The 15,807-nt window shown below is 39.3% G+C and overlaps 1 protein-coding gene across 1 annotated transcript; it reads right to left on the reverse strand.

Annotated features, from left to right (window-relative positions):
* Positions 1 to 6,267: 6,267 nt before the first annotated feature.
* LOC110173694 (5'(3')-deoxyribonucleotidase, mitochondrial) lies at positions 6,268 to 15,056 on the reverse strand. Its single transcript, XM_020939713.2, is given in 7 exon segments — positions 6,268 to 6,670; positions 9,860 to 9,974; positions 10,109 to 10,169; positions 12,595 to 12,695; positions 14,326 to 14,378; positions 14,381 to 14,525; positions 15,032 to 15,056. Coding segments are annotated over 6 exon segments (612 nt in total). The 5' UTR covers positions 14,523 to 14,525; positions 15,032 to 15,056; the 3' UTR covers positions 6,268 to 6,530.
* Positions 15,057 to 15,807: the final 751 nt, after the last annotated feature.

The raw sequence follows: 15,807 nt of genomic DNA on the forward strand, positions 1-15,807 counted from the left end.
GTTATGTTAAGTCACAGATTGCTGAATATAGCAATCTGTGACTCATCTCTGTGGGGAGAATCACAAGGTCCAGGACATGGTACACAATTCACGGCTTATGATACCGATAATACCCCAATGTTACAAGAGAGGCTAAAGGCGCTGTACCTGATTTTTTACTTTACTTACTTAAAAACTACAAAACAGAAGTAGTTCATTTGAAACAATTTGCAGTGGGCCAAAGTTATTCCTCACTTACCTTATGCATTCTGAGTGTCCTAATTATTCACCGTCAGACTGGAGTGAAACTTCCAAACTTCCTTTTGATATCTGTACTGGAGCAAGATAAAGTTTACTCAATACATGGACAAAATAGGCTCTTTAAATACAGTTGTTTGCATTTACATCTGTTGCGTTTACAATTTTCTGTAGCGCTTTTTCACCTTGAAGGCACTCAAAGCGCTTTACAACAAGGAACCACTCACCCATTCACACACACATTCATACACCAGTGTACGCAAACACTGGGGGCAAGGTGCCCCAAACAATAGGACCTTTATGTCACGTGGAGAGTTTACATGTTTGTCCCGATTGCCTCCCCAGCTGGTTGTGTCCGGGGTGGTCAGATGGTCAGTCTGGAAACAGCTTGTGTCTGCAGGCTGTGTTTATGGGACATGTCTCTTCTCTGGCCTGGATGCTGGTGGTCATGAAGAGAAGAAGATGGAGAGGATGAGGAGGCTGCTGGTTCTGCTGCCATGGCAACTGTGACGATTAGATTTGTTTATTTCAGTGACCATGTGAACCGAAGGAGCTCACTGGTCATACATCATTTACAAGCAAAATCAAACTTCTCTGGCTCGTTGAATTTTCAGAAACGCACAGTGTTTTTCAGTCCACTGTGATATGTTTTTCCCGTAGACTAATACTGTAGGAAGTGAGAATGGACGCACTTCCGGCTCCATCGACTCTGGCTCCAGTTTGCTTTATATTGAAAAAAAGTTGTCCATATCTCTGTAACTTCTGCTGTCAGGCTTGTCATTTTGGTCTTAAAATGTTCATATTAATCAGCTCTAGTGATCCTGGAGCTTTTATTTCACTATTTTGTTCGTAAAATAAATATATGAACATTAATATTAAAAACAGACAAATTTCCCCAAGGTTGCTCCCACCAGCTTTTGATTGACAGCATTGCTAAGTGGAAAAGGGAAGGGGACTTCTCCGGATTGGCTCTTTGGTTGCTATGATACTTGGCTCCAAATTCTTTCCTTTAACTGCTAGCCTTAGTAAGCTTCACTTAACTGGGTGATGTCACACTCCCTTATTTCACTTCTGTACACAGTTCATGTTTTTTTCCTCTTTTCCTCATGAACCGTCTTGTTTGTTTTGATACCGATGGACCATGCATGTCTCCGATTGGCTGATGCACCTGTCAATCACGGCGGTCTGAACTCAGGGACATTCGCAGGTGACTCACAGCTTTGCAAAGAAATGCGGTCTTCCTGGTTCAATTTACACTTCAGATCATTGCAATGGAATAACAGCTACGACGTCCATCTGGCGTACTTTCTGATTAGATGATTCATTCCACCATTCATAGCAACACAGTGAATATTAGTTTTCACACACAAGCTTTACTTATGAAACCTGTGCGGCAGTCAGGGGAGGATCTTAACAGTAATTTGTATTGTTTGGACACGGGAACTGACCACAAATACAAAACTGTCACGGTGTTTTCATAGAAGTCAAATTAAGGGGAGACACTGGAGCCGAAATCACTTTGTTTTTTGGTCACTTTGGTCTATCACACAACTTTCTAATCTGCACAGAAAGATGTAATATTTCATTTAATCAAACTGCAGTTATAGAGTTATATGGGGCAGTGTAATTTCAAAGGCTGTTTTCTCAAAATGCATTTCCCCCATAGGATATAGATCAGCTCTCAAGCAATTTCAGTTCATTTTAGTTTATTCACATACTAAATAAGAAAGACATTGAAACCTGGCTCCATCGATTTTTGAGTTTTATATTGTCAATTTTTTTTACATTTCTGTGAGTAAACTGCAGAAGTTTCAAATTGATATCACTAAATGTAAGATATTTTATTATTCACCTTTAGTCAGGCGGTGACTCTGAATGAGCTAAAACTAACCTCAAACCATATGAAAAGTACTTTTCAGTTCATTCACAAATGTATTGGAGAAGAAAGTACACACAGCTGCTCTAGCTGCTGTAATAAAGTAAAAGTAAAATGTATTCACTTTAAAACCGATTTAAGCAATGTACAGATAACAGGGGTGTAACAATAACCAAAATATTGTGATATCATATCATGAAAAGTCTCTCAATAATATCGTGGGCTGTCACAGTACTGTATATCAAATCACAAGTTTCTTTACTTAAATGAATTGTTATGGTGCAGCAAAAGCCAAAAAAACAGAGGGAACTACATTAACCATGATCCCATCCTTTGCTCTGTTTTACTGCAAACTACATGAAGAAATAGCAATTCTAAGCACTTTTAAAACTTAGTTCTTTGAATTAAGCCTTATCAAGGCATTTTAAGAGGAAAAAGTAACATATTCACAATTTTGTTAGCCTCCACAAAATATCGCAATAAATATCATATCGTGAGATGTATATCGTGAAAATATCATACCGTGAGATTTGGATATTGTTACATCCCTAAAAGATACCAAATGTCGTAATGTTGCTTCCTCATCACAAACAGACCTGGAGTTGTATTGTGTTTCATTCACACATGGTTAACACTAAAATCCTGTATTTAGGCTGTTTTCTGATCTCATACAGAAAACACACTTTTTAAACTCCTTTTTTAAACCTTCACTAGAATCATTGGGGTAATTTCAGCCTTAGAATTTCCAGTCTCTACTGAATTAAATCAAGTTAAAAGGTAGCTGTTAACTTGAAAATTACCACTTCAGAAGATTACAACATGGAACAGCTTTGGAGATGTAGACAAACTAATAATAAAGGTACTCAGACAAGTGTGAATGAATCAAAACACAACTCCAGGTCTGTTTGCGAGGAGGAAAAACATTACAACATGTCTTAAAGCTCACAGGAGTCAGTGCTGGAGTTAAATATATCTCTGTTTTGTATGTGTTGTACGTGAAAATGCAGTTATACACGACATAACCCATAGTTCTTCTTTGGTAAGTGTTTTATGCAAATGGAATAAAAGATTGTTAAAACAGTATTGTGACAAAACTAAACACACATTCAACTAGGCACCACAGCCATAGTCACATCCAGTACCACTCAAAAAGGCAAAAACTGACACCAAAACTGACACGCTTCAAGTAATGCCTCCTCAAATCAAAACAAAAGAATCAGCTCCACCTATGGCAATATATGGCCTATTTTTAACATCTATTTACATTACAGTCTTGTGAATATATATTAGTGATTTCTCTTTTCCATTTTGGCTACACACTGCATTCATCAAAAAATAATTCCACAATTTCTCAGAATTTTAAATTCATATTAGAATTTTTTTAAATATATATATATATATTTATATAATGTGGATTGTATTGAAAAACACTTGTGGTTTTGGCAACATGCTTACAGTCTATAGTATGTGCGTATTCAGCTGTATCCTTTATAGATATATAATAACTTAAATGCATAGATTTTTGTGTAAAATGTAATACTAAGCACCATAAACTATGAGGTCTCCTAAAGGGATAGTGCAGCAGTATTTTGTAAAAGTGGTGACTAAATTTTCCCTTTAATTTAAAATATAATAAGCATACATTAAGGTGCATGTTACAACATTGTCGCCTCATCAAAAACATACCTGAAGTTGTGTTTTGTTTCATTCACACGTGTTTGAGTAGCGCTTTTTTATTAGTCTGTCTTCATCTCCAAAGCTCAAAATATTCTGCTCCACCTTGTGATGTCATGTAGTGGAAGTTTTCAAGTTAACAGATACTTTAGTTCTGTAGAGACTGGAAATACCAGGGCTGAAACAATCCAAATGATTCTAGTAAAGCTGTACGTAGTATGCAGTAGAGTGAAGAAAAAAGTGACCTAGGACTGCCCCATATGACATCATAAGGTGGAACAGAGTGTTTTCGGTTTAAGAGAAGAACCTAAATACGCAGGGTTTGTGTGTTAAACATGTGTGAATGAAAAAAAACACAACTTCAGGTCTGTTTCGGATGAAGAAACAGCATTATAACATAGATGAGTAAACAGCATAAAATGGACCCTTTAAATTATTCTGTCAAGTACCAAATAATAGTTTAAACCCACTTTCCAAAAATCAGTCACTATTCCTTTAAATCTTATTTTGACTATGACTATTCGCATTGTAGATTCTCACTGAAGGCATCAAAACTATGAATGAACGAACGTGGAATGCAGTAAACAAAGTGTGAAATAACTCAAAACGTGAAATAAAATAGCTGACCTTTGCTTTGTTCATTGTTTCAAACATTCGTCTTACACTTGTGAACCCTGACACCGCATGCCTGTGAAGTGAAAACCATTGCAGGAGACTTCACCATAAAGCTCACTGAGAGAAGGTCAACAACGCAAAGGGTGGCTACATATAAGACACATTTAGAGTTATTTAAAGGGACAGTTCAGGAATTTTGGACATAGGACCTAATTTCCTAGTGAGCCAGACTACTGTAGATATGTGGAGACACTTTTTGAAATATTCCATCCAGTCCTTGTGTTTGGAGAGGTCGCTGGTGCTAGGCTAGCGCATGTCAATGGCCATAGTTAGCCTGCCACTAAAAAAGGTCTTACCCACTCCACAAAACACCTGAGGCAAATCTATTATTACACCAGAATGTCAATGTAAATGTCTGTGTCAATAGAATAATTTTTGAAGTAAAACCAGCCTTGCATTTGAAGGATTTATGTCTGAGTAGCAGCAGCGAGTTGTACTTCCTGATAGAAAGCTCGACAGTGGCAGACTGATATCACCTAGCACCAAATGGCTCTGTAATAGATTGTTTACCTGCAGCTGCTATAGAGACACATAGAGTACAAGAAGAAGCCTGTTCCAGTTATGGATTCTTATCATCACAACTAACTAGAGCAGAGTAACATTCCGCTGCTGCTGAGAACATAGTCCCTCAAGATGTGATGATTCATGCGATACAAGGTTAGTTTTACTTCTAAAATGATTCTACTGACACAGACATTCACACAGACAGTCTGGCGTAATAATAGATTTGCCTCAGGTGCTTTGTGGAGTGGGTAAGAGTGTTTTTAGTGGCAGGCTAACGATGGCCATTGACTTGCGCTAGCCTAGCACCAGTGACCTCTCCAAATACAAGGACTGGATGAATTATTTCAAAAAGTGTCTCCACATATCTACAGTACTCTGGCTCACTAGGAAATCAGACCCCATGTCCAAAATTCTGAACTGTCCCTTTAAACTTGTGTAACTTTTTGCACTGTGTAACTAGGTGGGGGTGGGAGTGGCTGTCTACACTGTGTAACTTGTCTAACTACTTGTCTCCATGGAGACGCTATTGCTATTTTGGAATGTTCCACGTTATGGCATGAAGTGTATCTATCTTGAATTTATTCAATTACAATTTTTATGCAAGAAAAAAAAAAAAATCCTTGCAATCTGTGTACAGGATCGTCTCTCTGCAGATCTGACCTGTAACTTTGTCTGGAGGCGTCAAAGGAATTGTCTCTATGTTTTTTTTTACTGCCATACTGTGGAATATTCTCGGTAAAGAAATTACATCTTCGTGGAGACAAGCAAATGGTAAACTCCACTGCAGGCAAGTTACACAGTGGAATTTTATGATGTTTTTCTTTGTTACATAATTCCATACTTCTTGCTTCATATATTTGATGTCTTCAATTTGTATTTACAATGTAGACCAGGGGTGGGCAAACTACGGCCCGGAGACAATATGCGACCCTTTAATCTTTTTAATCCGGCCCACCAAACTTGAATAATAGTAATATAATAATAATTTTCTGTCTTTTAAAAGTAATTTCAATAAACAGTAAATACCGTGGGACTTGAAAGACAGATATTTTGTTATAATGCTTTGTAATGATTTTCAATTATGGGATTGTTTTTTGGATTACAAAAAAAAACATCCATCTGCTCCTGGTCCAGCTTTTCTGTCAAATTTTAGAACGCTTTATGGCCCACGGGTCAAAAAGTTTGTCCACCTCTGATATAGATAGCAGTAGTAAACTTTAAACTTGAAAAACTATGAATGATAAGGTGTATCCAAACCTTTGACCTTTACTGTATATGTGTCGTAGTGACTTCTTGCTGAATTAAAATAAAAAATATCAAAATTATTTAAACTGTGTAACTTTAAACTTTCTCATTTGAACTATATATGCCTTTTATATAGTTGTAGCGGGTGTCTACCACTTTACACACAGTCTTATGCTCCCCTCTTGTGGTCAAAACGTGCATGACAGCCATTCCAGCAAAGCGACTCGGAATATTCCTGCTGAAATTCTTGTCCGTTTAAAGTCCAGATTTACAGTGGTTTGTTGCTAGCTTGTTTACAGTTACCATGGCGACTAAGGGGTCATTTTCTTTTACTGTCCAAGATGGCTCTCCAGTCGTCGTCCCAGGAGGTGAGACGTCTCTGTGGACAGCTCTCCCCGAGGTGCTGGTTGTGACAGGCTGTAAACAGGATGTGCTCCCATGAAGGACTGGACTCCACACCTGGATAAAGAAGAGATGTTTTGCTTTTAAAGGGCCACTAAACATTAAAATCACTTTTTTTCTACTGATTAACTGTGTAAATGGGTCTCAGATAGAAGTGTATACCTATCCTTGGCCTTATTGTGGCATTTTAGTGCTAGTTTAGTTAAAATATACGTGTCTGTAACGGCCTCTTTAGGATCAGTTACGGCCAGTACATAATATTCGATTGGACTAATGGCCGCCAATGAGTCAGATGCAGGTTATTACGAGACGAGCACAGCTACTGGCGTCTATGGCGGTACGTGAGGAGCCCCTCTCAGCCCCGCCCCCATCTGGCTCTGCTGGTCGCTGTGATGTCCTGCCGTTTCTGGAGAAAAGGGAAACGGCGTGATCCGAGCACAAATGTCCACTCTGTTTCAAAGTCTGGAGCGCACCGGTGTTGTGGCTGTCAGTCAGCTGTCAATCATTGCTCCAGAGCCCGCCCCACACCCACTCCCCCCAACCAGCCCACACCTACTCCCTCCAACCCACTGGGCACCCCCCACTCTGGAGGATTTTTAAGATTTTGCATAGGGGCGGAGTAAAGCTTTGGGAGGGTGTTTAGTTTAGTTAAAAAGATCATATATTGCACAAAATTGACGGTGTTGCTTCATCAAAAACATACCTGGAGTTGTGTTTTGTTTTGAAGTTGTAGTTCCCACAATCAACAGCTACCTTTTACCTTTTGTTCAGTAGAGATGGGCAATTCCAGAACTGAAATTAATCCAGTGATTCTAGTGAAGGTGTATGGAATTTAAAAATACCTCCTGTATTACCACATGACATCACAAGGTGGAACAGAGTGTTTTCTGTTTGAGAGAAGAACTCCTATTTATGCAGAGGTGTGAACGAAACAAAACTACATATATGTTTTTGATGAGGAAACAACATCAGGTTTGTTTTGTCTTATACACTCTAAGGAGGGTTCGAATAGGGCCCTAGGATAGATCGCTAGATTACTCAAACCTGCATGGATGACTCCTATATAAAACTTCTTCAGGCATGTTTTTGATGAGGGAACAAAGTTATTACATGGTAGAAAGCTCCACAAAAGTCAGTTTTAAACTACTGGGCCCTCTGAATATTTTGACATAACCATGTATAGTCGCAGTATTTTAGAAAACAATTATGATGGAATTATGAACGCAAATTAAAAGTCCATTCAAGGCGCAAAGTCTAACACACCCAGGAGCAATAACATTTGAGAAAACATTCAAACTACTTAACAAATGCAAGAATACTATGCATATCAGAATAGAGATAGATCGATATATTAGGCCGATATTTAGTCTTTTTAGCGAATCAGCAGTAGAGTAGCTTAAAGTAGTAGTTTAAATTTCAAGTACAGGCCAATATTTTGTTCTGTAGGAATAATCATGAAACTTGATTTGAACATTTGGCGCAACTGCTGAAAATGTGACTACACTGTTCTTTCATAGTGAGATTTATGTTGAAAAAAAGGCTACGGGTGAGTTTTTAATACACTTAAATGATGTGATTTTGTGTTAAAAGAATCAAAATCAGCCCTTCATATTGGTCCAAAAATATCGGCATAGCTGATGAACCGTTGGTTCCTCTGGATTCTCAACGATATGGGTCATGGAAAAAAAAAAAAATCCATATGATTGTGACATACTTTGCATTATGCCATCTGAATGTTAGAGGCTTGTATGGTTTGTGCGTACAGCTGTGGGGACATTTGCGCACATAATAAAAACAACATTAATAGGTGCTGTCAGAGTGTCTTATGTAACCGTGTTGTTGTCAAGCGCGCCCCATCCAACGCTATTCACTCTACATCCATGCCCCTGACCTATCAATGTATATAATAATGTGACCATGTATTGGAAAATGCATTTGGACTGGATGTAGACATTTTCATACCTTGTGTAACACGAATACTAAATAACGCCAATAACTGTGTATTGGGGTTATGAATAATGGTGAATGTTAAAGGGCACAGATTATGCTCTATATACGATATGTTCTGAAATGTTGTTTCCTCATCACAAACACACTGGAGTTGTGTTTTGTTTCATTCATGTGTGTTTAATTAATGCACAAACCCTGCAGATTTAGGCTGAGTTCTTCTCTCAGACTGAAAACACTCTGTTCCACCTTGTGATGTCATGCGGTAATACAGGAGGTGTTTTTAAACTCCATACACCTTCACTAAAATCATTTGGATTTGGGTCTTTATTCTCTCTTTCTCCCTCTCTACCCCCATTCTTTCTCCTTGTCTCTCTCTATCTCTGTCCCTCCCTCTCTTCTTCCTCTCTTCCTCCCTTTCTCTGTTCTGTCCCCCTCTCTCTTTCTCTCTCACACACTCTCCTGCTCTTCCTTTCTCTCGATTTCTCTCCCCCTGCCAGCTCTCTACCCCTCCTCTCTCTTTCTCTCTCCCTCCTCTCTCCTTTTTTCGCTCTTGCTCTCTCTCTCTGTCCCTCTCTTCCTCCCTTTCTCTCTTCTGTCCCCCCCTCTCTCTTTCCCTCTCACCCCCTCCCTCTTTTTCTCTCTCTTTCTCTCCCTCTGCCAGCTCTCTCCCCTCCTCTCTCCTTCACTCTCTTTATCTCTGTCACTCCCTCTATCTCTATCTCTGTCCCTCTCTTCTATCCCCCTCTCTTTCTCACTCTCTCACTCCCTCCCCCTCCTCGCTCTTTCTCCCTCCTCTCTCCTTTTTTCTCTCTCTCCATCTTCTCTTCCTCTCTCTTTATCTCTGTCCCCCCCTCCTCCTATCTCCTTGCCTTTTCTCTCTTCTCTACCCCCTCTCTGTTTCTCTCACTCTCTCACCCTCTCCCGCTCTTCTTTTTCCCTCCACCTATTCCCCCGCTCACCATCTCTTTCCTCCACCCTCCTCACCGTCCCTCGTCTCTCTCCCTCCCTCCCTCTCCCCTCCTATCTCTGTCTCCCCTCCCTCTCTCCCTCCTCTCTTCTTTTTTCTCTCTCTTTCTCTGTGCCTCAGTTTTCCTCTCTTATAACCCCTCTCTCTCATCTCTCCTTCCTCCACCATTCACCCTCTCTTGTCTCTCTCTTTCGCTCTCCCTCCTCTCCTTTTCTCTCTCTCTCTCTACTTGCCCCCCCCCCATCTCCCTCTGTTCCGTGCCCCCTCTCTCTCCCTCCGTCCCCCCCTTCAGAACAGCGTGTGCACATGGGGTCCCCGTGTGTTCTCACCTAGAATGTCTGGTTTGTCGTCAATGAGGATGTCTCCGCAGACCAGCGTTTTGTCCCTGGTTAAGATGACCTGCTCGAGGAAGTCGTGTCCGAAATGTTTCTCCACCCACGCGTACTGGAGGGACACGCACACAAACACACAAACACACACACACGTCACACATAAACACACACAGCACAGATACGACAGACAGGGGAGAGCATAAGCAGCTTTCAAACACACTGGACATATATGGCAGTGGCTCTTACCTTCTCATAGGGGCAGTGATTGTAGTACTTGATAGGACTGGTGCAAATAAAGACATCAGTGCTGCAGAGACAGATACAAACATGGTAATTAAAATGTAATGCAATGAGACAGTGGGTGAAAGCAAAACAAGTGCAAGACCTAATTTGCATATGACAGGCTTCATGCTTTTCTCATTATGACTTGTAGTCTGATAGTACCTAGGGTTTAATAACAGCTTTCAGTTAAGTGGCAAAAAAGTTGAGAAGAAGTACAATGCAGGGACAATTTATGTACCAATTTGTGGCAGTTAACAAAATAAAGGTTGTAAATAACCTATAGTATAATTTGTCTTGGTTTAAACTTCTTGTGACATTTTTAATTATTATTTTTATATTGCACTATTTTCTGTTGTTAACCATTAACTTATGCGTTTATGTTTAGCGCTTTTATTTTGAAGGGTTTATTTTCATTTAATTACCTTGATAACTAGAACGGAAAAAAGTTATGTGGAGCAAATGTATGTATACATATATATATATATATTTTTTTTAGATATTTTCTATGTCTTTGTTTAGCTCTGAAGAAACACAAAGGTGTGTTATTGATTTGGTAAATGGTCACATTTTTCTATAGCGCTTTTCCACCTTCAAGGCACTCAAAGCGCTTTACAACAAGGAACCACACGACCATTCACACACATATTCATACACCAGTGTACACAGACACTTGGGGGAAGGTGGGTTAAGTGTCTTACCCAAGGACACAACGACAGCGTTCATCTGTGGGAGCTGGAATCACACCAGCCAACCTGTGGGTCTGACCGCTCAACCAATGATGTTTTTTATGTCAAGAGCATGATTTGTACTGACAACCTTCAGATCAGTGGACGAACTTTCTACCAACTAAGCTACTGCCGCCCATTTAAATATTTCTTTTGAATAACTTTGTGTCTCTAGCTGTTATTGTTGCTTGATGTTGTCAAGATGAATGTAAATAATAATCAAACTTGCATTGAGTTTTCTGTATGCGTATTTACACCCTGTATTTTGTATTCCTTTTTAACTCTTAAAGAAGATTGAAGGATTTATTGCCATTAAATCTAAAAATCGCCAGTTTGAGTGTCAGTCTTCATTCAGGGGGTTTCGCTACAAAGGTACTGTCATGTATTTTTATTTGTCAAATCATATCTATTGTGGGATTTAGAGGTTTTGACCCTGATAAACACCGTGGTTGCTAAGTAACAGAACCAAAATACCTTTATATCACATAGCTGTCCATGACCTAATAAAAAATATATAAACAAGTAAAATCTAGTGAAATGTCAAATACAATGTTGTTAGTAGTCTAACCGGTCATATGCACTTTCATATAAACAAACAGAAGTATTTGCCAAATCAGCAAGACCAGGTGCACAGAACTAGGCAAGAAATCAAATTATAATAAAGAAGGAGATTGGAATGGTCAGTGGTCAGCTTTGGTCTTTTTAAAGGAGAAGTCTACAGTCTGTCCTCTGTCTGTAAAAGCCTGTGGTTTGAAGACTTTGGAGGAAATGTAACTATTGTCAGTGTTAAATGTCACTGATTAAAAGTCTGTCTTTATTATGTTCATTAATTTACTATTTAAAGGCTTATAATTTTGTTTTTGAAAAGAAGAAATAAAGTAAAGAAGACATTAAATAAAATATTGAAAAAAAGGTCAAAGTTGCCATATTGCCCTCAGAGATATTGTATTGTGTCAGATTTTCTTGTATATAAATCCTGTAGCCAGTATGCAGAGAAGTTACGCCTACAGTGGAGCATTCCAGGCAAATCAAGAACATCTCCATGGAGACCGCAGGTGACCAACACCCCAGCAGAAAAGTTACTCAGAGCGCCTTTTATTTGCTCTTTTGCAGCAGTTTTACTATTTGTGGTGGTTTTCAGATTATAGAAAGTGATGATGTCATAGTTCCAGATGAGGCAAGAGCCAGTTTGTCATCATTGTGTTGACATAAAATTCACAAAATGTTGAACCTGATTATTTATATTACTGACTAGACCATAATAACTAACATCTGCATTTTAACGAGGGTTCGTCAAATGCTTTTCTCCATGGAGATGTTAATACTTTGTCTGGAATGTTTCACAATATGACATTAATCGTTTCTATCTTCATGGAGATCTGTGGAGAGGCAACCCCACTCACAGTCACAATGCCTGTTTTTCCAGATATTTCTGAGCCCTAAAACCACCTGTCATTGAATAAATTTAAAGCAGAGCTGTTTAATGTCATACTGTGGAACATTCCAGGCAAAGCAATGACATATCCATAAAAACAGTGCACCTTTAAATATGATCGGCTTATAAAATATTGTGATGTGTTGTGTTTCCATCTCTTTTCTTCACATTGACTCACTCATCATTAGGACAGTACCCATGTGATGCTTTCACGTCAATGACACAAGGATATTTTTTCCTCAGCCCCATTAGTTTAAATACCAGAGTTAGACCACAAATGACTGACGTACTTCTCCATCTTGGCCATTTCCTTGACCGCCTCCACTCCACCGGGCAAAGGCTCCAGCTCTAAGAAGAAGTCCTTGGACTCCCAGATACTTATGGCTTTGTCCTGAAAGCAAAACACACAAAAGGATACACACGCACAAACACAGACACACACAAAGCCATTTAGAAACCAGACAGGCAAGAGAAAGTACAAGTGTTGTGAGTGAAACACACCGGGTTTTGAATGGCAAAATACAGTATGTTGCATGTGTCTACTGTAAACTGTAACCTATAATTCAAAGGGGTTATTTCACGCTGTTTTCTGATCTATTTTATAATGTTTACTCATCACAAACATACCTGGATTTGTGTTTTCTTTCATTCACAGATATTTAACACACAAACGCTGCATATTTATCAGGCTGTAGTCTTTTCTCAAACAGAAAACACTTGAATGATTTGGATCATTTCAGTCCTGGAATTGCCAATCTCTAATGAACTAAATATAAAAGGTTGCTGTTGACTTGCAAACTACTAGTACGTGACATCACAAGGTGGAACACAGAATTTTGAGCTTTGGAGATGTAGACAGAGTGATTATGAAGGGTTACTCAAGCGTGTGAATGAAACAAAACACAACTCCAGGTCTGTTTTTGATGAGGTAACAACATTATAATATGGCTTAAAGCTCACATAAGTAAATTTTGCATAATATAGAATCTTTATAGTGCATGTGACAGGTAAGACTAATCATTTCAGTGCTAATACTTGCCCACTAGTAATGTATTTTTTTTTTTTTTCATGACATTTTTAATCTATCTTCCTGGTTGGACATGGGAAGCAGATATGACATAAGTACAGGAAATTCCAAGCATGACCAAGCAACCACAATGTAAGGGCCAATACTAATAAATACACACCTTTATTTTGTTCAGTGGATGTTTAAACTGCCAGGACAATGCCCTCCCTGCATTTAAGATAATATTCCATGGTCATGACAATGGTAGAAGTATTATCTTTGTGAACTTAGCACTGTAATCTGTATTTTTCTACTTTTCTTATCAGCTCGTTTCCATGAACTGTCACTTGACTGTACTATAATGGCCTATATATTTACAACTGACACTTTCCCACCAAACCATGTAGGCCCAATAACTAGAAAATAAAAATAATTAGAAATAAAAACCGTCATATGCACTTTAAAACTTTATATTTCTGAGTTGTGTGTTCTATATATGTGATTAGGTTAAATTAGCCTGGCCTAACTAAACATAACGCATAATTCCTGTTGAATACTATATAAACATAGTCAAAACTAAGTTATTATACATAGTAATTTTCTAGCCTCATATATTTTCGTATGGCTTTTTGCATAATTTACAATACTGTAGTAGTTAGATCATTATTTATCTTTTGATTGATTTCCTCCTGTTTTGGAACTAATACTGCAACACCGACATTTCCTCGTTGTGGGACAAATAAACGCTCTTATCTCACGAGATAATAAAAAAACATTCCAGATTTAATCAGGTTAAATTAATGCGTAAAACCGGATTTACAGTGACTGCTAGCTGATTAGGTGATCCTCCCTCCATTCAAATAGAAGGAAACGGATACCAGCTAGCCTACAAACCCGGTATGAATGGACATAATGGATATAACATCACTGTAATTACTGCGTGCGTAAAAGGGGGTCATCTTTACGCACAAAAAATGGCACACGATCAATGCGCTCTCACGGGAACCGCACTTACGCTTAGGTCACTCCGGAGCTGACCGTACTGCGAGGAAACCCAGAATCCTCTCGTTCCTCCAGAGTGATGTAGGGCTCGTCTGGGTATCGGGCGCGGTACTTTTTCAAGAAGCCCCCCTCGAAGTCGGCGAGCACCCCGTCCATGTCGACCAGGACCCGCAGTCTCTTCTTGCTCGGTGCCGCGGCGGAGGAAGACATGTTTACGCAAATCCTCTTAAAAGGATCACGGAGGAAACTTCCGAGTAGGCGTGTAGTAGACAACAACATCGTACCGTTCAGATCAAAGCTCACTGACGTTAAAGCTCACCGGACAGGAGCGGATGGACGCACGGGTTGATGTCCGCATGCATACGTGGATGGATGCTCCAGAAAGTGTTCGCTCATTAAAAAGTTTGTCCACAGTAAATGCTTCGGTTGTACTGGGTTCGGTTTCTCACAGCAGTGCGCTTTGCTGTCATCTGGAGTGCAGCTAACGGAATGGGGCTAACTATAGCACAACAGGCTACAGGTCAAAAGTGCCGCATGCCAGGGGTGAACATGTTCGTTGGTCAGGCAGTGTATTCTGTTACAGCTTGGAGCAGGTTTGTAGGGCTGCGCTTATGAGGCTGCGGCCGTGCCAATATAAGCAAAACAACAGGGAAATGCCACTTCAGCAACCCCAAAGAAAACAGCAGCACAGGAGAACAATCTGAACACTGGACACTGTGTGCTTGTATGGCTGCTCCACACAGATCCTCTGAGGCAGGAGAGACTCTCTACAATGCATATGGGCATGTAGGTTTACGTTCTACACTGTGATACACTGTAATAAAACAATAATAATAATAATGACTGATTAACTAGGGGGAGTAGGTGGAGAAGCACAGTAATCAATTAGAAATAAAAAGTGACCAAGCTGAATAGAATAAGATATATAATATGATTTGCCTTACATGCACTTTCAACTTTAGTCACAGTGGGGAAAAAGCTTTTGAGGTGAAATTTTAGATGTCTAGCTTATATCACCAAAGTTGAGTAAACGTAGTCTAAAATTATGGTGTCAGAAAACTACTCAGAAAACTACTACAATAGAATATGTACTTAAATGTAGGCCTACTTTTATAAATGTGGATATCTGCTCATAGCACACCATCCAGACTTCCTTTCCTTAATAGTCAATGGAATAAAATGTGTGCCACTCTGGTCCCATATGCATCTATGTATATAAAAATAAAATTAAATAAAGTGTTTTTTTTATCCTTTCTTGCAGTATATTTTGTTTGTCTATATCAGAGCATGCCATGTAATATTTTACAAGCCTGACAATCATTGTTGTTTCTACACTTTGAGGTTGTAGCTGTGTATGTGGAGATGTGGCCTGGGGTAGACTGACAGAAGTGAGATCTGCTCCAGCATCAGCCCCTGTGACCATCAGGAATCACTCACATGCACACGGCTTAAGTATCTTGTTCAAGCACAAAAATATAGCATGCACTGGGATTGA

Source organism: Boleophthalmus pectinirostris, unplaced genomic scaffold (genome assembly GCF_026225935.1).
Source record: "Boleophthalmus pectinirostris isolate CB_2022bp ecotype Guang Dong unplaced genomic scaffold, ASM2622593v1 HiC_scaffold_14, whole genome shotgun sequence".
NCBI classification, from domain to species: Eukaryota; Metazoa; Chordata; class Actinopteri; order Gobiiformes; family Gobiidae; genus Boleophthalmus; species Boleophthalmus pectinirostris.